The sequence below is a fragment of the Coptis chinensis genome, chromosome 3 (assembly GCF_015680905.1).
Source record: "Coptis chinensis isolate HL-2020 chromosome 3, ASM1568090v1, whole genome shotgun sequence".
Classification (NCBI taxonomy): Eukaryota; Viridiplantae; Streptophyta; class Magnoliopsida; order Ranunculales; family Ranunculaceae; genus Coptis; species Coptis chinensis.
In genome coordinates, this window is record NC_141458.1 from 66,298,134 (window position 1) to 66,319,764 (window position 21,631).

At 36.5% G+C, this 21,631-nt stretch overlaps 1 protein-coding gene across 1 annotated transcript; it reads right to left on the minus strand.

Moving 5' to 3' along the window:
• Positions 1 to 402: 402 nt before the first annotated feature.
• LOC147510460 (BIIDXI-like protein At5g11420) lies at positions 403 to 4,132 on the minus strand. The gene is made up of 3 exons (XM_086602427.1): positions 3,952 to 4,132; positions 1,520 to 2,017; positions 403 to 1,154 (listed from the first exon to the last, which is right to left on the minus strand). Exons 1-3 carry the CDS (start codon positions 4,049 to 4,051, stop codon positions 625 to 627), a joined length of 1,128 nt encoding a protein of 375 aa, XP_086458553.1. The 5' UTR covers positions 4,052 to 4,132; the 3' UTR covers positions 403 to 624.
• Between the last annotated feature and the right edge of the window lie 17,499 nt (positions 4,133 to 21,631).

Genomic DNA, 21,631 nt, shown 5'->3' on the forward strand with positions numbered 1-21,631 from the left:
GAAAATGGGCCACAAGGTGCAGTCAAAAGATTAGGTCGGTATTAGGTCCACTAGAGTCTTGAGTCTTGACTACAAGAAACACAATCTCACCCGATGTGAAAGCCACAATTCTTTGTGTAAGGCCCAGTTGACACTAACCATTACAATCGCGACAAACCACAGCTAATGAACAATGCTCATCAGCCTTGTGAATAGACTGCATCAAAATTAACTTTTAGCAATCCAGGTGGAGAAGGGAATAATTGAGTCTCTACTCCCTAATGGTATTATATGGTAGGACGTGGTTGTTTTTGTGAGATTCATTCTAGCTTTTTTTCCCTAAAAAAATGAATAAGAAGGCGATGATCTAGCTCTGATGTAGTCATTCCAAGAACAAAGAGATACCAATACAAATGAGGCAAATTACATATAAATTTCCTTGATTATTTAACCAAAGTTACATAATCCCTTAAATATCAAACATAACAAGTATTACCTACCTATTATCTTAGTATGTATATAGTACTAAGACATGGAAATTACATCTCTTGCTGCATAACAACAAAAATAGTATACCCCGAAGAAGTGAAATACAAAACATAATCATGCATGCGTACGTGGTATAATTTAAAGATTCAGTATCTCTCAAACCAATCGGGGATTACGTACACTCAACACTTTGATGTCGTCAATAACAGGTCCACATAGGGAAGCATCAACTTTCATAGTGTAGAATGTGCTAAGGAACATGATGCGTGTGCGCGTGGAAGCAGCTGTAAACTTGAGTATTGCACGTTTGAAGCCACCTTTACCTATAGACTCATAAGGGACCTTGATGGTGTCTCTGCCAGCAAATGCTTCAACAATCATAGACCCTTCACAGGCATTGCTAGCATCTCCTACTGCAAATGTGAGGGCATAGACCCTCCCTGGTGTGGTCCGAACCACCTGTGCAATGGCACTTTCTTTGCCTGCTACAAGTTCCACTGCACGCCTGCCTTGTGGCACTGTGAAATGGGCTGCATCAATGTACTTAACTGCTTTAAGGGATTCAACCATCCAACCAGGCAGTGGAGAGTGATCATCCTCAATGTTTGGTGGTATTAGGACACCCCATGATGCATTAGGAAACACATATGGGCCTTCTTCAAAATCCCCATTTTTCAATAGGTTCTCTGCATAATTAGTTACAACAAATTCAATAAACTAAATATCATATCTGAGATAAGTTCAGCATAATAGACAAGTCCAATTAGGCAGATAGAACTCTAGAAGCTCTGAGGGCGGAGAAAGGAAAAAATTGTTCGGGCCATCAGCGAATGACCAACACTTGTAAAATGAGTTTGTAAGAATCACTTGAGTCGACTAGATTTTGACTTAATTGATGCAGCGCCTAGGTAATTTCTAGCTGACACCATCAAAGCAAATAGGAGTGGTGAAAACATACAGCAATGCCCAACTGAACAATATCTAAGTAGTAGACACTATTACATTTACATACATACAAATGGTTTCGCAGGATGATTGCGTTAAAACTTACTGTTCGTAGCCCTGGGAGGATAGAGGGCCTTCATAGCAATAGCATCTATTAATGGCCCACAAGCTGCATCTTCCTCAACTCCTGGGTTATGGATAACAATTTCAGCCACGTCTGACATTGCTTTGTAGGCCCATGCATAAGAGTCCCATCCATTACTACTATACATAGTCTGTATAGGAAGCACACCAGAATCTGGTGCTACAGAAACATTCAACCGCTCCTCTTGAGCACAAGTTCGAGCTGCACTAAATGTTAAAGTGTAGTACATTCCTTTTACCACCTTAGCTCTCTGCTTGATTGAAGCCTCATTTCCTAACCTAACTGCAAATGCTCCCTCAGGTACAACTAATAGCATGTCGCCCTGCTTCTGTCCAGACTTGATGTACTCAACGAAACCTGATATTTCCCATTCTGGGACTGCATTGCGACCGATCACCACCGTTCCTTTCATCTCTGACGCCTTTGGCCCAAGCTCAAAGTCACCATTGGGTAATAGACCTGCTTAAAGTAAATATCACAAGCCAGCTAATCCACTAGCATAAGGTGCAACCAGGCATCTTAATGGGCCGAAATGAAACTTCATTCTTTACTAATAAATTAATGATTATTTGGTAATAGTTCTGTTTTAAGTTTTAACCAAATTGGAGATGAGTGCTAACGACTAACAAGTAACAAAAAATCGATTGTAATAACCAACGTGAGCTTGTTGTTGACATTTCACCCTATATCTAAGTGTGCCTCACCTGTGCTCCATCTTCGGCCTTCTCTTGATATACAAATGTACCTATCTACATGTTTGGATTTTTAGAGTATTAAACAATTTGACACGTGTCCGGGTCAAGCAAATGGTAAGAAGCCAAGAACTGTCAATTACATGTTTTTGGGACTTCCGCATAAAGGCACTTTTGTTAAATTTAGTAAATACCTGACTATAGTTCCATGCCTCATTCGTAGAAAACTAAATCAGTGGTGAATGAGATAGATCATAGATCTCATAAATTGACTCACATGGACATTCAATGACAAACAACAATAATTCACTCGTATCATACTGCTGACAAAATTAATGGAACAGTATATATAATGCTTCAATTATTTATATAACTTCAACGAAACACAAGCCAGAATTTTAAGCTTAAACTTCTGCAGTTTTAACATCTCTTCACATGCTCCACATCAACACAAACGTATGACAACTGGGATACCTAAGTAGGCAAAGATTACACTCACGATCAACACGATCCACCACATAATCTAAGAAAATTGAAAAAGATGGTCACATGGCATGGTACACTGTCAACATCATTCTCTTTCTGTAAGAAATCTGAAAATAACGCTTAATGCTGATTTGCATTTATTTTGGGATATTTATTGTAATGAAAAAATACACAATCGCCTCCACAAATACTTATCTTCAAATATATAGATTCAAATGTCCAGTTCAAAAGGTAATTTCAAAAACATTTAGGTTCAACTTTCATTTTTAATTAATCTTAATATATGGGCTACAGCATAAAACATTCCAATACTACAACTATTAATTAGTACAATTAAAACAGTATTCATCTTGACGTAAAACTAGCGTTTTTTTTTTCTAGTTTGATGTACAGCCGTACAGGCAAATGTGCACATCGGATAAAATACGAAGTGCAAACAGGGGGAACCGGACAATTATTGAGTATTCTCCATCTGAAAGTGTTACTTTTGAATTCTGCCAAATTGGATAAAAACGGGGTAGGGTGTCACACGCACATGTGACCAGAATTCGTACGATTTTTTTCACATGAGATTCAAAAGCAGTTTATTATTCCGGGTGGGTAAAACTTAAAAGCTGTGAACACCTTCACACCTACCACGGCTGTACACGCACATGCAACTAAATGGGTAATAACTGATGTGATGTCATATACTAGGAAGCTAGAGAATCAAACAAAGTTACTGCCAAGCCTCATTGGGAAGGACAACAAGAACTTTGCAGAATATCAGTAGTCCTACAGTCCATTAAGTTACTAAAACACCCTTCTATTTTGAAATATTCAAGTGACCACAGGCCACAAGCTTTGTTACACACGAATGAAAATTTCCAACAGACTAGTCAAGATGGTCACAAGGCAAGTGAAATTTTGTAGCTAGCTGAATTTTTTTTTTTAAAAAAAATCTACTGTGCGCAGAAGAGAGGTGTGCGCGAAAATCTAGGCACTTATCAGGCAGGGGTCTGCGTGTGTATTACCCAAAAAATACTGCAATCAAGGTCCATTGTACCTGCGTACATGTGCACAACCTGCGTACTCTAGAACTCAGTGTGAGAGGACTAGTTAAAACTTAGAAGAAGCTCGAGTTAAGCTCTCGGCATGTCGAGAAACTAAAAATAAGGAAAGAAGCAAAGTTTCGAGAGCACGCTCAAAACAGACATAAGACGAGTGCAAACATACCAGCTGTGAAGGCTAAGGTAACGTGGCAGGTGGTGCACAATAGCACCGACAGAAGAATGAGCTGCTTCAGCATTGTTGCTGTTGTTGTGTTTATGATCATTAGAACAAAAATGAGGGGAAGAACGAGGAGTTCTGTTTTTGCACTGAAAAAATGAGGAGTGGGGTTCGGGTTTTATGCATGTCTGTAACTGAAACTGCACTCAGATTTGATATAAATAACATCAATGCCATTTATTGTGCTTTTAAAGTTTAAACGCATAATGCCGCGTCCTGAAATTATTGTGAATTTGTGATACGTATTTCTTAAGATAGGAATTTCTTGGTACAGGAGATCGGACGATACATAAAAAGAAGTCTTAATAATTGTTTAACTAAGATATCACATGGGCAACGTTAATGGCAAATTTACCCTACATTTGTTTGGTACCTAAAACTAGACAACTTCTGCTGTCGATTAAAGACAAAAAGCAAACTCACTCACATGGTTTCCCTCCAAGCTGTTTCAAAAGCATCTCTATCGTGGATAATTCTGTTTTGGAGGGTATTTAGTCGTTACGTCGCCATTATCAAAATTAGCTTGAATAACTACCATTTTTTCTCGCGAAAATCTGAAGTTCGACTTCTTTTGCATTATATATATATTCAGAATTTTTGTGATGAAACTATGAATCATAATGCACAATCACTCTAATGTATCACGTCACTGTGATATTTAATATTTCACATTGCATCCAACTACTTACAAGTCTCAGCGGGGCATGTAAAACCATTGGGGAAAGCAAGTACGTTAGAGCATCATCAACGCATTCCTAAATTTGATTTCTAATGTGACAGTTGACAATTTATTTGACAATTTCCGTCCCCAACGCGCTGTTATAACAACGTTTTCATAATAACAATTGTCAAATCCATAACCAAATTACCCATAAATATAGAAATGACTCGCACGTGACAACTTGTCCCGTCCAAGAGTGAGACAACTAGACAAGACTACTTTTGCCATCCAGAATTTTTTTCGTTTTTTTTTTTTAAAAAAATTCCAACTTGATCGATTTTGTACCGTTGGGCTTTTGGACTGTTGGGCTTTTGTAATTTAGCATGGGACAACTATTCCCGTTCAAAATTAAAAATCAAATTTTGCCCAAACTGCGCTGATTCTTCCCTTCGTTTTAGAAATTTTGAAGTACCAAAACTGCTAAGGTGTCACAACGAAAAATGAAAATGCATTGATCGTATTTCTAAATTTGAATTGCCTATGTGTTATTTTTTCACTTACAACTTACAAGCAAAAAAAATATGGAAACAGTACAAATAAAATACAACAACTACTATCTTGTCTATCCATCCATAATTTCTTGAAACAAACTCCACCATAACCAAACACCCAACAGCAACACCAAATCCACGTTCTTCTGAACCAGTTATATCCTTGCTCAACTAAAATATTTGCCTATGTGACATGTAGCAAAATATTTGGCAATTTGTATCTCAAACGCATTATCAAAATCATTTCCAAATCCTATCAATTGTCAAAATTCAAACAAAATTTGCATAAAATTTAGCAATAATTGGAGGGACAAGTTCAACATTCCCATTTTTCGAGAAAGAGACAAAAAATAAATTATTATATAATATTGTAAAAATCATTTTTAACATATTTAATTTTTGGATGGCACAAGTTTTCCCGTCCCACTTATAAAATGAAAAGTGCGTTAAAGATTAAGATTAAAATTGTATTTTTTTTATGGTTGCAAATGCTAATGTGCCCAAATTTTTAGCCAAATGAGTTAATGATGCTATTATAGCAAGTCTAATGCAATGGGGACTTATGGGGTGTCATATGGGGATGCTAAAGGCCATATAGCACCAAAATGTCATTCCAATAGGGTTGTTAGAAGGTTTTAAATTTGGTTGGTGTGATAAACCCAGCGAAATTTGTGGCATTATCTAGTAGCTGTCATAATTATGTTATGGGATACGGACGGCAGAATTTCTGTTATCTGTATATTAAATTTCGATGGATGACACACTTTCTACTGTCTGTACTCTAACTTCCAACTTAAAATTTAGAAAATATTGAACGGACGACATATTTTCTGCCGTCCGTATCAATTTGGCATTTCAACTTTAAAACCTCGATTGAAACTATTTTTCAGTTTTCACATGGTAAATTTGACTTGGTTGACTAAAATTGCCAAAAAAAACTTAGGTGGCACTTTTTAGCAGCTCTATTTCGTAGCTCCCCATTGGACTTGCTTTTATGGGGTGTTATATGGGGTTGCTAAAGGTCATATAGCACCCCAAACACCATAATATCATTCCAATGGGGTTGTTAGAAGGGTCTTAAATTTGGCTAATGTGATAAGTTGCCAAAATAAGTTGTGGCCTTGTCTAGCAGCTGCCAAAATAAGTTGTCGGGTTACGAACGACACAGTTTCTGCCGTTTGTTGGCAATTTATTTACAAACGACACAGTTTGTGTTGTCTGTCCCCCATTTTAATTAAATGGACGAACGACAGAAAATATGTCATTTGTACCTCCAGACACTCAACACAATTTTTACTTAGCCAAATTCAACCAATTCTTCACTCACATGCATTTACTTGTCATCAAAGTTTCAACCCTCAAATCCTCAACCCTCACAGCCTCAACCAACTTGATTTATATCATTTCAATCACATCCATCCATTAGTGACTCCATTTTTTGCTTCAATCACGTAAATCCATTCATTCTACCAACTTCATTTCTTGTGTCAACTTTATAAACCACAAATTTCTAAGTTTCTCTTTCACTCACATCTTATTTTTCATTGTATCATCAAAACCTCATGCATTATTTTCAACTTTGCAATCTTTCTTCTCACACTCAAAATGGCCTCTTCTTCTCACTATATATGTCAAATCAAACTTCTCATCCGAAGAAGAGAGCACAGTCAATGACGATGAGAACATGTTCTTGCATATCTTCCCTTTGTTGCAAGACATGCACAACTAACGCTAGTCGTGATCATTGAAGCTCAATCACTGGTAGGAATTACATTTATCGTAATTGATTCGAGACTTACAATAGAATTATAAGGGATTACTTCGTGCAAAACCCAAAGTATCCCCTTGATGTCTTCCATAGGAGGTTTAGGATGCAACACCATCTCTTCCTCCGAATCTTGAAAGAAGTTTTCGACCACAATAAGTACTTCACATACAAAGTTGATGGCATTGGAAAACCATGCTTGATGGGTATGCAAAAGGTGGTTGTTTGCATTTGTTTGCTTGTATATATATGGTTGTGGTGCGAATACGTGTGATGAATACGTTCAAATAGCAAAGTGCACTCTTTTTGAAAGCTTGAGGCATTTTTGTGATGTTGTGATGGCGGTCTTCGAAGAAGAATATTTGAGAGCTCCAAACGAACAAAGCATTCAATGTCTACTTCAACAAGGTGATCAAAATTATGGTTTTCGTGTATGCTTGGAAGCTTGGATTATATATATTGGCAATGGAAAATGTGTCATACGATATGACAAGGTACACATATAGGGCATAAGAAGAAACTTATGATAATTTTGGAACCCGTCGTCGATAAGGACTTGTAGATTTGGCACACATTTTTTGGTATGGCGGGTTCAAACAACAACGTCAACGTGCTTGAACATTCTCACATCTTCAACAATTTTATGTGTGGTGATGTGTGGTGATGCTTCTTGTTGCAATTACACCGTGAATGATCGGCAATACAAAATGGGCTACTATTTAGCCGATGAGATTTATCTTTAATAGGCTACACTTGTGCAAACAATCTCTTACCCAACAACTCAAAGAGAGGGATTATTTGCTAAGATACGTAGTTTATGTTCTAGTTTAATGTATGACCATCTCTATTGTATTTTAGTTTGAGTATTATCTGTTATGTTTGTTCTATAGTTTGACTTTATGATGCTTCAAGATAATTCAAATTGAAATTAATTAAAATATAAAATTGAAATTACAATATTGGAAATGAACTAACAACAACAATAATAAAATAACTAACAACATTGAAATTAACCTAAGTAGTAGAAGCACCACCCCCACTAGAAGCATCACTTGGAGTTCCAAACGTCCCACTATCTCTCATTTGGTGAATTATCTCCAATTTCATCATTTTGAAGTATTCGGCAACTTCCAGCTCAAGAGTCGAAGTACCTTGTACTAATATTTTGTTGTCTTCTTTCCACTTCTTGAGCTTCATCAACGTTACCCTATCAGTGGCGACATTCATCATTTGTGTCAAATACTTCTCCATAATTCTATAATTCTCTCATCCTTTCTTTAACATCTCTTTCTCACCTTTTGTTCCCGGTGGTCTTTTTTTTTCTCGGTTCGACTTCCACTTCCACCACTATTTCCATCCCCAACTTATGTAGGAAATGGATCGATCAATTAGAATGCCACCAAGACTTGTCGACGGCGTTGTGAGTGTAGAAAGCACGACTTCATCATCTACATTGATAATGACGTTGGCTCTTCTCCTTATTGCTAGTGGTGGACCAGCTCTCCAATTCCTCATTCCAATTTGGGTTTTCCTTGATAAGGACCCAACAATGGTCAAATTGAAAGTGGGTGTTATGAGCTAGATTATATGTTGATTTTGTATCGGCCAACCGATCTTGGAACATTATGTCACTTCTTGTGGTCCTCTCCGAAGAAGAGATAATCCCCGCCTACCGGTTGCAAGCTCATTAGATGTGTCCAAATCAAGTGGACACCGAATCTTTAGTTTTCTTGTTATTTTCACCAAATAATCCTCATATATTCTTTCCCAATACTGTATGACTCATTGCCCCGCACCAACAATTTGATCTTCATTAACATGTATCCATGACATGCAAACAACCTCGTCTTCTTTAATTGAGAAATTTGTAGACCTTGCTGTAGTAGTTTTATTTCCTTTTCCTTTTGATGTGGCTATTTGTTCATTTGGATCCATTGTTGTAGTTGGAGTAGATAGAATTTTTGTTAGAATTATGAGCAAATGATTAGAGATTGAGTTGTGTGAAGTAGTTTGTGTATAAATATGCAATATCATAAAAACTAGTTATTTACTCTCCGAAGAACAGATAATCCCCGCCCACCGGTTGCAAGCTCATTAGATGTGTCCAAATCGACTGGACACCGAATTTTTAGTTTTCTTGTTGTTTTCGCCAATTCTCTGTCACACCCCAAATTTTCAGACAGTAAAAAAAATAATGATATTCAATCATCTGGAAACCCAGGATGAAATGAAAACCTAATACCCTGTTATCAAACACGATACTAAAAAAACTGAAATCAAATTAAAACAAAAGGAACAACGCATCATTCACAAATAAAATATATTACAATCATTTCAACTTGGAAGACAAGTTAGTTCCGTTTTCTCAAAACGGCATGTAGTTTCTTCCCAAGTAAGATTTCAATCCCAATATACATTTCCAAGAAATTCATATAACAGTCCTCATCATTCTCATTTTCCAAATTAACTCAAAATATAAATACCATTTATATTCCACTTATTAAATATACATATGATAACTTAATTAAATATGAGTTTGATACACCTTACCTTTAAGCCAACACGTCGTTTTAGGGTAGGATATTTACGTCCCTCGCATATAAGATTAACATATCCTACCCTCCTGCAAAACAGAGTTATACATCACAATAACAGGATTTATCTTTGCCAGCTAAATTTTAGTTCATAATCACACCTCATTTAAGACATTGAAGTCTAATTGATAAAACATAGTTTGCCCTTCATATTCGGGGAATATCACTTATCATACCACTAACAAGTCATTCATCACACATTCAATGAATACCTTGCATCATTCCCACCACATTCAAGGAATACCCATTGTAAGTTAGTAACACCAACAGGTCATTCATGGCACATTCAATGAATACCTTGGGTCATTCCCGCCACATTCAAGGAATATGACAAGGCCAATTAAGTTAAAAAGAAGACTCATAAAACTTACCTTTTCATGTTTTACTAAAACTCTAACTCTCCCCCTAGTGTTATGCAATTTGTGATCAAACCTTATGCAGAAAACTGTTTTCTGACGAATAGAATTTCTGACACATAGAATTGTCGAGGTCATATCTTTTTTGTCACTAATCCAAATTAAGCGAGGCTCACTGCGTCGGATAAAATACTCTCTAAGATTTCATTAGGTTTTGGTTTCGTACAAATCTACAAAGTATAGTGTCCTATACACTTCCTACAATGCAACATGTCCAGAATATATGCACAAACAATCATCATATATTGAAGTCAGTTTTCATAATCTTAAACACGAGTATGAACTCGGGTCAAAGTTTGAGGTTATACCTCTGTAAGTCTAAATTCTAATGGTTTTGGAATCAACACAAAAGAGTAAAGTTTTGATTTTATAAGATTTTATTACTGCAGACTGCTCAGTTTCAATCCTAGTTTCTGCGTCAGACTTCAACTTCAATTTCAATATGCAAAACGACTAGATATGAAATTTTACAAAACACGAAAGTTTTAGATATGCGTGTCTACAGTAAACTGGCATTGGATTCATATAAAAAAAATATCAAAAACGAATTTTCTATGCTTAAATTGCCAAAAACAGTTATGAAATTCTGAAAAATCAAAACCATATAACATGAATCCAATGACTTCACATCATTCAAAATAGTTGCAGACCTATATAATGCTACCAATTAATAAACACATGGTTTATTCACTATCGTATACAAATACTCCTGAACACGACAACACCTATATATCAAAGCTAAACTTTTGGTGCCAGTAACTCAGTATACCGTAAGTCTCTGATTAAACAAATAATTTCGATCTCAAAGTTTCATTATAGAGAATTAAATACACAACTAATCTAAACCATAGTAATAAATCAATTATATAAAAATAAGGTTTAGACTACTCACCCGAAATTAATCGAAAAACGAAAACGTTAGTGAAAGCAAAATAGCCTGCAAAATAGCCGACGAACTCGAAAACCAACGATAAGGTATTGTCTTCCTCCACCCCTTTCTCTTTCAAGTACTCTCAAACAATAACTATCTCTCTCTTTGTTTTTCTCTTGTACCCTCTGTTTTTCTTTTCTTTTTGCACGCCATTTTTTTTATATTTATATTTATATTTATTATTTTTTTTTTAAAAAAAACACGCCCCACAAGAATCAGAAAGAGGGAGCAAAAGAGGGTTCAGTTGTAACCCCTTCTCTCTCCCTACCCACGTTTTTCTCTTTCACTATTTATCCCCCCCCCCCTACACATTTTTTTTTTCTAATTAAAGCCCACTTTGGAGATAATAAACCCATATCCAAATAATACTAATAAACAAAATAAAATACATGCTATAAATATTTATTTATTTAATTTAAAAAAATAGGGTTGTTATATTCTCTCTAGATAATATAATTCTCATATATTCTCTCCAATAGTGTATGAGCCATTGCTCGACACTAACAATTTGATCTTCATTAACATGTATTCACGACTTGCAAATAGTCTCGTCTTCTTGAATTGAAAATTTTGTGGACCTTGTTGTAGTAGTTTTATTTCTTTTTCCTTTTGATGCGGTTGTTTTTTCATTTAGATCCATTGTTGCATGTAGTTGGAGTAGATAGAAATTTTGTGAGAATTGTGCATAAATGGTGAGAGAGTTATGTGAAATAGTTGTGTATAAATATGCAATTTCATAAAAAAAACTATCCGTTTATTCTCTGAAGAAGAGATAATCCCCACCCACCGGTGACAAGCTCGTTAGATGTGTCCAAATTGAGTGGACACCAAATCTTTAGTTTTCTTGTTGTTTTCGCCAATTCTCTCTTGATAATTCTCATATATTCTCTCCCAATAATGTATGACCCGTTACCCGGCACCAACAATTTGATTTTCAATAACATGTATCCACGACCTTCAAACAACCTCGTCTTCTTGGATTGAGAAATTTGTGAACCTTGTTGTAGTAGTTTTATTTCCTTTTCCTTTTGATGTAGTTGCTTGTTCATTTGGATCCATTGTTGTAGTTGGAGTAGATAGAAAGTTTTTGTGAGAATTATGATTAAATGGTGAGAGAGTTGTGTGAACTGTGTATAAATATGTAATTTCATAAAAACTAGCAATTTATAGCCGTTGGAAGTGTTTAGACTATATAGATGACAAACTTAATAGACAGACAGTAGAGTTTCTGCCATCCGTCTCCCCAACTTAACAATTGCTAAAAAGTGCGCATTGGAATTGTTATAAAAAAAAAAAAAAACCACCACTCTTGCTGGCACTGTCACCACCGTGCAACACCATCCCCACCTTGTATTCCAACAACATCGAGCAGCACTACTTGTGCAACACCACCGAAATTCAGCAGCATCTCCTCCACCACGCACCACCACTACACCACATCTTCAATCTTTTCCCCAATCCCACCACCGCCATCTTCTCCGGCCACTAATAACCAAGTGCCTCAGTCACCGCACCACCAATCCCCATGACTCAACTTCTTCGCCGTCTGCCTAACCCCTATACCCCGTCTTCCTTCACCCAACCATCGCACCACCACTAATCACCATTAATAATCTATAAACCATTCCTCACTCACCACTGCACCACCATTAGCCACCAGTAACAACCACTAATCACCGCCCCCTAAAACAGCCCCTTAATTCACCGGTACAAAAAAAAATGACTTTATGGTTCATGTACATCTACACAACCATGAATCACCTTCTTCAACCAGTACAAACCACCTTACAATCCCACCCATTCCATCACTAGTCTATTACCTTCTAAAACACCTAACCACCACCAGTGACATTTTCGATCGGTTGTGGGATTTGCTAAACTGTCGACGAGATTCGGTTTTGGATGATTTCGAATTTGTTTGACGGGTTTTGAGATTTGTTTATATTGGGTTTTGTGTTTTGTTCGATGAGTTTTGGGTTTGGTATCTGTTTGTTTTAGAGCTTGTATTTCTATGTTTAGGGATTTGTTTGTTTTGGGGTTTGTCGAGTTATCGTTGGGATTTGCTATGAGAGGGAAGAAAGGTCTCGCCCTCTCAGTTACTTCTTTGGGATTTCTTGCCCCACCTCTTAAGAAATGTGTTCATTGTCCTTTCTGGGATCGTCATGGATGCACCAATGGGGTGAACGGTAATGGCTTTACTGTTCCTTACATTTTCATCCATTTCGATAAACAACACTTGGATTGCCAGTTGAGTATCGAAAGGGTATGTGATAACCGTAAAATGAATAGTTTTACCTACGAATAAATAATAGAATTCGAACACAAGTAAAACTAAAACTGGACTAAGTCTAGTCGATTATTTATCAAAGATTTCTACTATCGATTCTATCGAAATAGAGTTGGAGTAAAAGATTCATTCCACTCCTAGTTCTTTAGAATTTGAGTTTCCGGTGATTATCAATCTATCCAAAGTCAATGAGATATTTACGATTTTATACTACGATGCAAATTATATTCAAATACGTAATGATGATAATTCAACTATGGCAATACGAAATTGATACTAGATAAAGAATTAGGGAGGATTAATTTCACCTTAACTCGACTTAATTAACTAACGAATAATCGTCGTAATCCGAATTGAACTGCTTTCGCATAACAATTGGTTCTTCCTAATCTCTAGTTGTTCATGGTAATCTCTATCAACTAACATCTAACATGTAGCCATTCTCATAGTAAACTAATCGTTTCTAGAATAGAGTGGAAATTACGACTACTCTATGCAAACACAAATCAAGCTTCATCAAGACTTCTTCAACCCCCTCTAATGGAGGTTTAGCCTAGAATCATTATGCTAGCATTTCTCAATGAAATTAAATAAGACATGGTATAAAGATTGTAAATTTACTATATTGAATAATGACAGAATTCAAATCTAACTTAACAACTAAGAAATGATTAACAACTAAGTAATTTAATTTAGAGCTAAGTACCTTAATAAATCAAAACCGAAATTATGAAGAACTAACTATTTTATTAATCTAATAAAGAATTATCAATGATTCAATAACGAATTTAAAAACAAGATAATCAAAAACTAATTACTTGAATCTAAAAACTAGATCTAAAAAAAACTATTCTCTAATGGCTACTTTCTACCCTAAACTCAGTATTACTTAAGAGCTAAGTCTTGTGTGTTGAAATGGAGGAGACCAGATCCACATTTTCATGCATGGACTGAGGAGCCATGTTTCGGACTGTAAAATTGAGCCCAAAACCCAATTTTTTCAGTCCACATAGGCATTTTCAGCTGGATTTGATTTCCACAGACTTTTTGTCCACTTCTACTCCTCTGATTTGATCAAGGCTTAGACCATTGGAAAGCTGATTCCAAGACGGTCGTTTTGGCATAAGGTAAGCCCAATTCCAAGGTCTGAGTCAAAAGATACGATCTTTGGAAGTTCTGCTGACTTTTGTGTGTTGTTTCTGCCCGCGTTGACTTTGACTTTCCAACTTTGATCGGGCTTTACAAAGGCTTTTTCTCCTTGAATCTTGACTTTTAATCATAGAACTTCTTAGCAACCAACCCTTGCTTATTTATCTCGCCAAAGTGACACATTTCTGCACATAATTGACTTCAATGCCTGAAATACATAGAAGCACGTAATCAGCATTAACTCTTATTTATTACTCGCATAATTGGTCTAAAAATATTATTGTTAAGGGGTTAAAACTACAGTTTTGGGCTCTTATCACACCACCCCCAAATAGCATTTTGCTTGTCCTCAAGCAAATATGAGAAATTAGAATAAGTGACCAAAAATGGAGTTCTAACTACTCTCAAGTTTGCCGAAGGAATTGATTTGACCATATCTGACAAGGCCTTAAACCACTAAGAATTCCCTAGTGGATGAGTTATAACCTCGTGAGAGTTTTCCAGTGAAGGTACTCACAAACTTCATCTATACTACAACGACTAAGAAATAAAACTATTGTTTCCTTATTTATGCTCCCAATTGTCTATATATCTCAATAGCAATGAATAAAGAATAATCAAGTCGAAACCTAAGCTAATATATGCATAATAATCAATCATCTACGAATAAACATATATACAATGAGTAATACTATGAAATGCACTAGCAGTGCATTCTTGAAAACTTCGAATAACGTCCTTAAGTAGGTCCTCACATAAATGTCAAGACAAAACCACTCGATTTTTCCACTCGTTTTATTTACTCCAGATTGTGTCTGATGGGCACACTTTACCTTACAATCTCAATGACACACAAGGAAGCCGAAGTCAATCAAACACATCTGCCACTTACTATCACACTAACCTATTCATAATTGAGTTAGAAGTCTTTATTAGGTGTTGCGGGGATTAGGAGATGGTTTAAGAAGGAAGAAAATGGATATTCAAAAAGGACAAGTCTGAGATAATAGAGTCTTCATGTTATGTAACTAGAGAAAACCTTGTTCTTTACTTTTGCTTCTACACTTTGTTTCCATCCTTAGCCTTTTTTTTTTCTTTGGCTTTTTACTCCTTTGATTCTATTTTTGGAGTTCTAACTCTTTATTTTCTTTTATTTATTTATTTATTTATTATTTTTTTTATTTGGATGGAAACTTTATTTTCTTATCTGAAGCGACTAACAAGTTCTTGATTTCGAAGGTCTCTCTCTTTTCTATTCTTCATCTCTATTCTCAGACTCATTCAAAGAATGGGTAGGCTGATTTTTATTTTAATTTTGTTTTGTAACAGGTTAAAGGATTTACAATTTATGAAAGGCTAAAGAAAGGCTCAGAGGGGCGACTAATGGAAAATAATTTCATAGGTTTGAATTTTTGGCTATATAGATCCAAAGAGGGCCTAAATTCTCGCTTAGGATATGGTATAGTGATTAAGTAAGTGGACGTGTGGTTTATGTATCCGGATTTTACTTCTTCCTTGTGTCATTTCTCAAATGTTTCACTCATATAAGGCTTTAGGTTATATTCTCACAGGATTTGTAGAATAAGTACTTTAGCCTAGATTTCAGAAACTTACTGCCAACAATTATAGATACTCATGTAACATATTTATAGATGGATGCAAGAATTATTACCTACATATTAACCTAAGTTTCTAAAAACTATTCTAATGCAAAAGCTACGTGAGACTTCTAGATTATTGAGAGCATAGAGAAAGAAAACAATACCAATATTCCTAAGTGTGTAGCATAAACTTTTTATTTATATTTTTATTTTTTTTTAAATTTTTAACTAGAAAACAAATTCATATTATACATATATATATATATATATATCCTAACAGATGCCTTAATTACACGTGTTTCTATGCCCCCCCCCCCCAAACAAGAAGCATGCTTTGTCCTGAAAGTATTTAAATAAAAATGGTAGGAAAATACCATGGAAACGCGTGAAATTCTGAACATCTGGAAAACAAGTTTAAAACATACTAATATAGAAAAATAAAAACAGACGCAACTCTATAGGAGTTCCACCCATTATGGGGTTAACAAGAATTAAATTGCTTGGGACATAAGCTGACACTAACTAAAACTAAAACTTACCTCCTCTCCCGTTAGTCGTCATCCTCATCTTCTATAAAGAAATGAGGTTCCTTCGCATCCTGCCACGCCATGATGATTTGCCATGCTTCACGCCATTTATCATCTACTATAGGTAACCTATCAAGCGCCACTTGGTCAGATGGGGTGTAAAGAGCAACCTGATGAGGTTGTATCCTCCACCCTGGCCAAGTCATTGTACGGAAAGATCGAATAATACAATTGGTGGGTCTCACAATGTCAACCCCAACCCAATCTGTGAAGCGGGCACAAAAAATAGGGAAGAAATATAACATAATACGACAAATTAAAACAGGCATAAGAAAATACTTATCTTATGCCTCTTGCTATGGGCTCGGGCTAAACTAGACATTAGGGTCTGGGGAATATCATAGAGTGTACGCTCCCCAGCTAAAACAAGAAAAATATCACAAGTTTCGTCATTCACAGAAGAATAACGACATTCCCCTCTAATGTTTAGCATGATCCAAAACATAATAGTGCCCACGTTCATAGACAGGCTACCAAGGGCAACGTTATAATCCCCTTGGTCCTCTATCCTAAAGATGCCTGCCCCGTAATGCTCATAAAAATCCTCATAGTTATACATGTACATATTATCTACCAAATAGGCCCATGAGTTTTGTATTTTAGCGGGCATAGCAAGTCCAAGAACAAAGGCTAGCAAGAACCTGGAAATTTCCATCGGTTCATCCCCAATGGTGATGGAGAACACTTGTTCTCCATCTGGTCTATAAAAAAACTGACAATTATCATAAAAATAAGATGTAAGTGTGGGAGAATAAAGTTCATCAGCTCTTACCATTAGCGGTTCCCAGCCTACGTGTATGATCACCTCGCGAAACCAAGCACCATAAGCGTCACTTTGGAACAAGTCTTCAAAAGACTGTTCCGGTATGATATGAGGGGATGTCATCACAAAACTACTTTCTAGCACAGCTACAACGGTCCTTGAGTAACCCATGAAAAATTGGAATTTTTCGTGTCTATGGAGGTCAGGGCGCGGGGTGCGCTCAACCTAAGCCTTGTATGGGAGCGGGTCGCGCTCAGGAGCAATCGGACTTACAGTGTTTTGGGCGCAGGTGGCGCTCCACTGAGGCGCAGGCGCGCTCTGAGCAGCTTAAGTGTTGAAGTGAGAAGGAAAAAAAAAAGGAAAACTTGGGAGTGGAAGGTGAGAGATGTGAGTTTTGTGTGGAGAATGAATGAAGTTTATATAAGTTTTGAGTTTCCAAAACGAATCGGGAAGTTGCCAAAAAGTTTTAAGGCAATTGCCGGAAACAAAAAAATTTCCAAAATCGGAAACGGAAACAACCCATATTCTTTATTCTAAATCAACCCTAATATCTTTTAGATTGAATTTGGAATAGTAACTTCTAAACTCTTTTAGATTTCATCCTACCACCATATCTACTCATAGTCTGCCAATATCGGTAATATTCCCAACAATCACTCCAAAACAACTTCTAAAATTGAGGTTCATATTAAAATTATGCCAGAATAAATAATACCACCCCCCAAACAATTCGGGAAGGTGAGATTAATAATAAAAAGAGCACACAATTTGAAAAGAACCACATGATATTAAAATTGAAATTCTAATACAATTAACTACCGAATTCAAATTTTAACTACGGAATTCAAAAATTAACATCCGAACTAATAAAAACAAATAAAAAACAACATCAACTCATAATATCCTTAAACAACGAGCTGTTGGTAGTGGATGACACATGAGAAGGAGATGACTCCTTATCAAACCAACCCCAAACAAATTTTAGACAACAGAGTTTAAAAAATTTGTTTTAAACGTGGGTCTTTTAAAGTCAGATTTCTGAGACTTCCTAAATTATTATTTTTATGATTTAGAATTTTTTAATTTTTATGCATGATGTTTACTATAAGAAATATGAAAAGCAACAAGAATATAATTCACACCATAGAGGAACATGACTCAAAAATCGAGAAAACATGTAAGAGTGGAAAACGTGAATTATGTTAAACGTGGACTTAGGATCCGATACTTACAGCCACACACTCCATAGGGAGGGCCCGATTACCTAAATGGTGCACTTACCAATATATGGAAGTGAAATTTAGCATACCAAAGAATAAAATAAGTCTTTTATAGTTGGATACTCAAGACTTTATCTAACACATATGTATATAATGAACATGTAGTTTACCATATATCAATAACCGAAATAGTTGTGGATCGTTCCATAAATAATGATCACAGGAAATACACCCAAACAAAATCAAGCACCATGATTGCCCAAAATGTGGGCTAGCAGGATGAGAGTGAATACTGATGAATCTATAACCTAACCTAGCATGCAAAGTCTTCTTTTTCCTCCAATGAAACAGTGGCCAAGTGAATGAGTGTGAAAAAGTGGATGGTTATGGATATGGATGAATTTTAAAAGTAAGGAATTGAAAAAATGAGAATGTGGGTTTAGCGTAAAACTCATTTATGGCATGGGTTGGTATTATCACACAACTGAAAATAAAAGTATTAGGTGGCTTTTTAGGTAGTATTTTCTTAACAGGAGAGTTTAGAAAATCATGAAGCATAGGAGAAACAAGAGGATCAAGTGCAAACTCTAGGTTCCTTTGAAAGGGTGGAAGGAGGGGAATCATGGCGGATGGTGCGCAAGGTAGTTCTTGATCAGGTGATTCATCACCTACTCTAAGAAACTCGTCAAATTCCTCATCTGGCTGGGTCACATCCACATTACTATGGTATTCATCTGTATCTTTAAGAAAGTCATCAATCTCATCCTCATCCATAAGATGGGTATCGACTAGTGTAGGGACGAAAACGTCGGAGTCTGAACTTCCAAAAGAAAGAAATTTGGGCATCTGATTATCGAGAAACGTGGTGCCGAAATAATCTCGAGCGAAGCTCTCGATCATGCTAACCTCTCCATCGACAGTCGTATCTGGGTACTGTTGAATCGTCTTAAAAATATTTACCTCAACATAAAGATGGCCAAAGGATAAGGACATCGAACCATCGCGGCAGTTTATGAGCGCGTTAGCAGTAGCTAAGAAGGGACGCCCTAAAATGATAGGAACAGAGTCGTTAGCAACTTCTGTGTCGAGGATAACAAAGTCGGCTGGGTAGTAAAAAATTTGAACTTTAACTAGCACGTTTTCAACCCCACCCTTAGGATACTTAATAGAACGATCTGCTAATTGCAACGTCATTTTCATTGGTTGCATCTCTTGTAGACCGATTTGTTTATATAAATAATAAAGGAGTAAGTTAACACTCTCCCCCAGGTCTAATAGAGCAGTTGTCATGTGATTATCCCCCAAGGTGCATTATATAGTAGGATTACCAGGGTCCTTGTACTTAACGATTCCATTATTTTTAGATAGAGTTGGGAACTGTTCAGTTAAAAAGGCGTCTTTAGGAATATTTGTCTTGTGCCTAGTAGTGCACAACTCTTTAAGAAACTTAGCATGGTGAGGTAACTTTTTTATTGCTTCAAGAAAAAGAAGGTTTATCGTTAGATTTTTGAAAACTTTCCTAATCTCATCGAAATTCGTATCGTTGGTTAACATTGCTAATCTCTGGGGAAACGGTGGTTCTCTCTATATTTAGCATAAGGGTCAACAGGATGTTTAACCTTGGCTTTTTGTTTCTTAGGTTGTGGTTTAACTGGTACCTCTACAGGGGTAGGATCTTCAGTTTCTACGTCGGTATCTAGTACAATATCTGGTATAGGGACCACTGGTGGAGTAACTATAGGCATAGTTACGGCGTTATCAACCACTCTGCCAGAACGGAGAGTGGTGATAACATTTAACTCACCTACGTTTCTATTTTCATTACTAGTATTACCGATTACCTCAAAGGCTGTGTTTGGTGTTTTAGGATTAGGTAACGCTTGACCTGGAATCACACCTTTTGGTTGGGCTTTCTCTTGGGCTAATTGTTGGGTTAAATGATTAATGGATTGTAAAACCTGTTGATTAGATTCAGCCATGGATTGGAAAAGTTGTTGGCTAACTTGTATGAAGGCGTCAAGACGATCTGATTGTGTAAGTGTAGTGGTCACAGGTGGTGTGACTGGAACTATCTCTCGTTGATTAATAACAGGTGGGTTGTGATAGTTATTATTAACTGGAACGATACCTCTATTAGCATTATAATGATTATTGTTATAATTATTATAATTACCTTGTCCTTGTCCTTGTCTCTGGGGAGTTTGGTTGTAATTGGGTGTTGGCCTAACATTTTGATGATTATACCCTGGAGGTGCAACTTGTTGATTATTTCGCCAACCGAAATTAGGGTTTTGTGGCCAAGGTGCATTAGGTTCGCTATTAATGGAATAAACATTGTCCGGATGTGCGGATGGATGTTTATAGACTAGAGGACAATAGGAGTCGGGATGCCCAGGACTCAAACAGAAATTACAAGGAATAGAGTTGACATTCATGACAGGGGTAGGCTTTTGATGAACAGAAATAGCTTCTACCTTTTTAGTGAGGGATTCAATTAGAGCTTTAAGCTCAAGATCAGATTTAACCTCAAATATATTGGTAGCCTTAACTGTTGTAGAAGAACTAGCAGAACGGGAGATATCGTCACTACCCCCTAGTTATTATTACACTTTGTTTGATCTTCTAAAAATTTATAAGCCTCTGAGGCTCCTTTACTTAGGAAACTATCTCCATTCATTATGTCAAAGACTTCTTTATGGTGATGTAAAAGTCCTTTGAAAAAGGCACAAACTAACATGTATTTCGCGAGGTTATGGTGTGGACACTCTATAAGAAGATCGGTGAAACGATTCCAAGCCTTTGAAAATGATTCATGAGGATTCTGTCGAAAGAATGAATCTTGAAAAGCATTTCATTGGTCTTCAGGGGTGGGTAAAAATGTTCCATAAATATTTGAACAAGTTTGGCCCACGAGTCCACAAAATTAGGCGCTTGGGCAGTTAACCAAGACGTCGCCTTATCGGTTAAAGTGAAGGGGAATACCCTCAGTTTAATTTGTTCAACACCAACCGTACGATGGTGGAATGTAGTAAGAACTTGGTCAACCCTACGCATGTGCTGATAAGGTTTTTCATGGTCTAACCCATGAAAAACGGGTAACA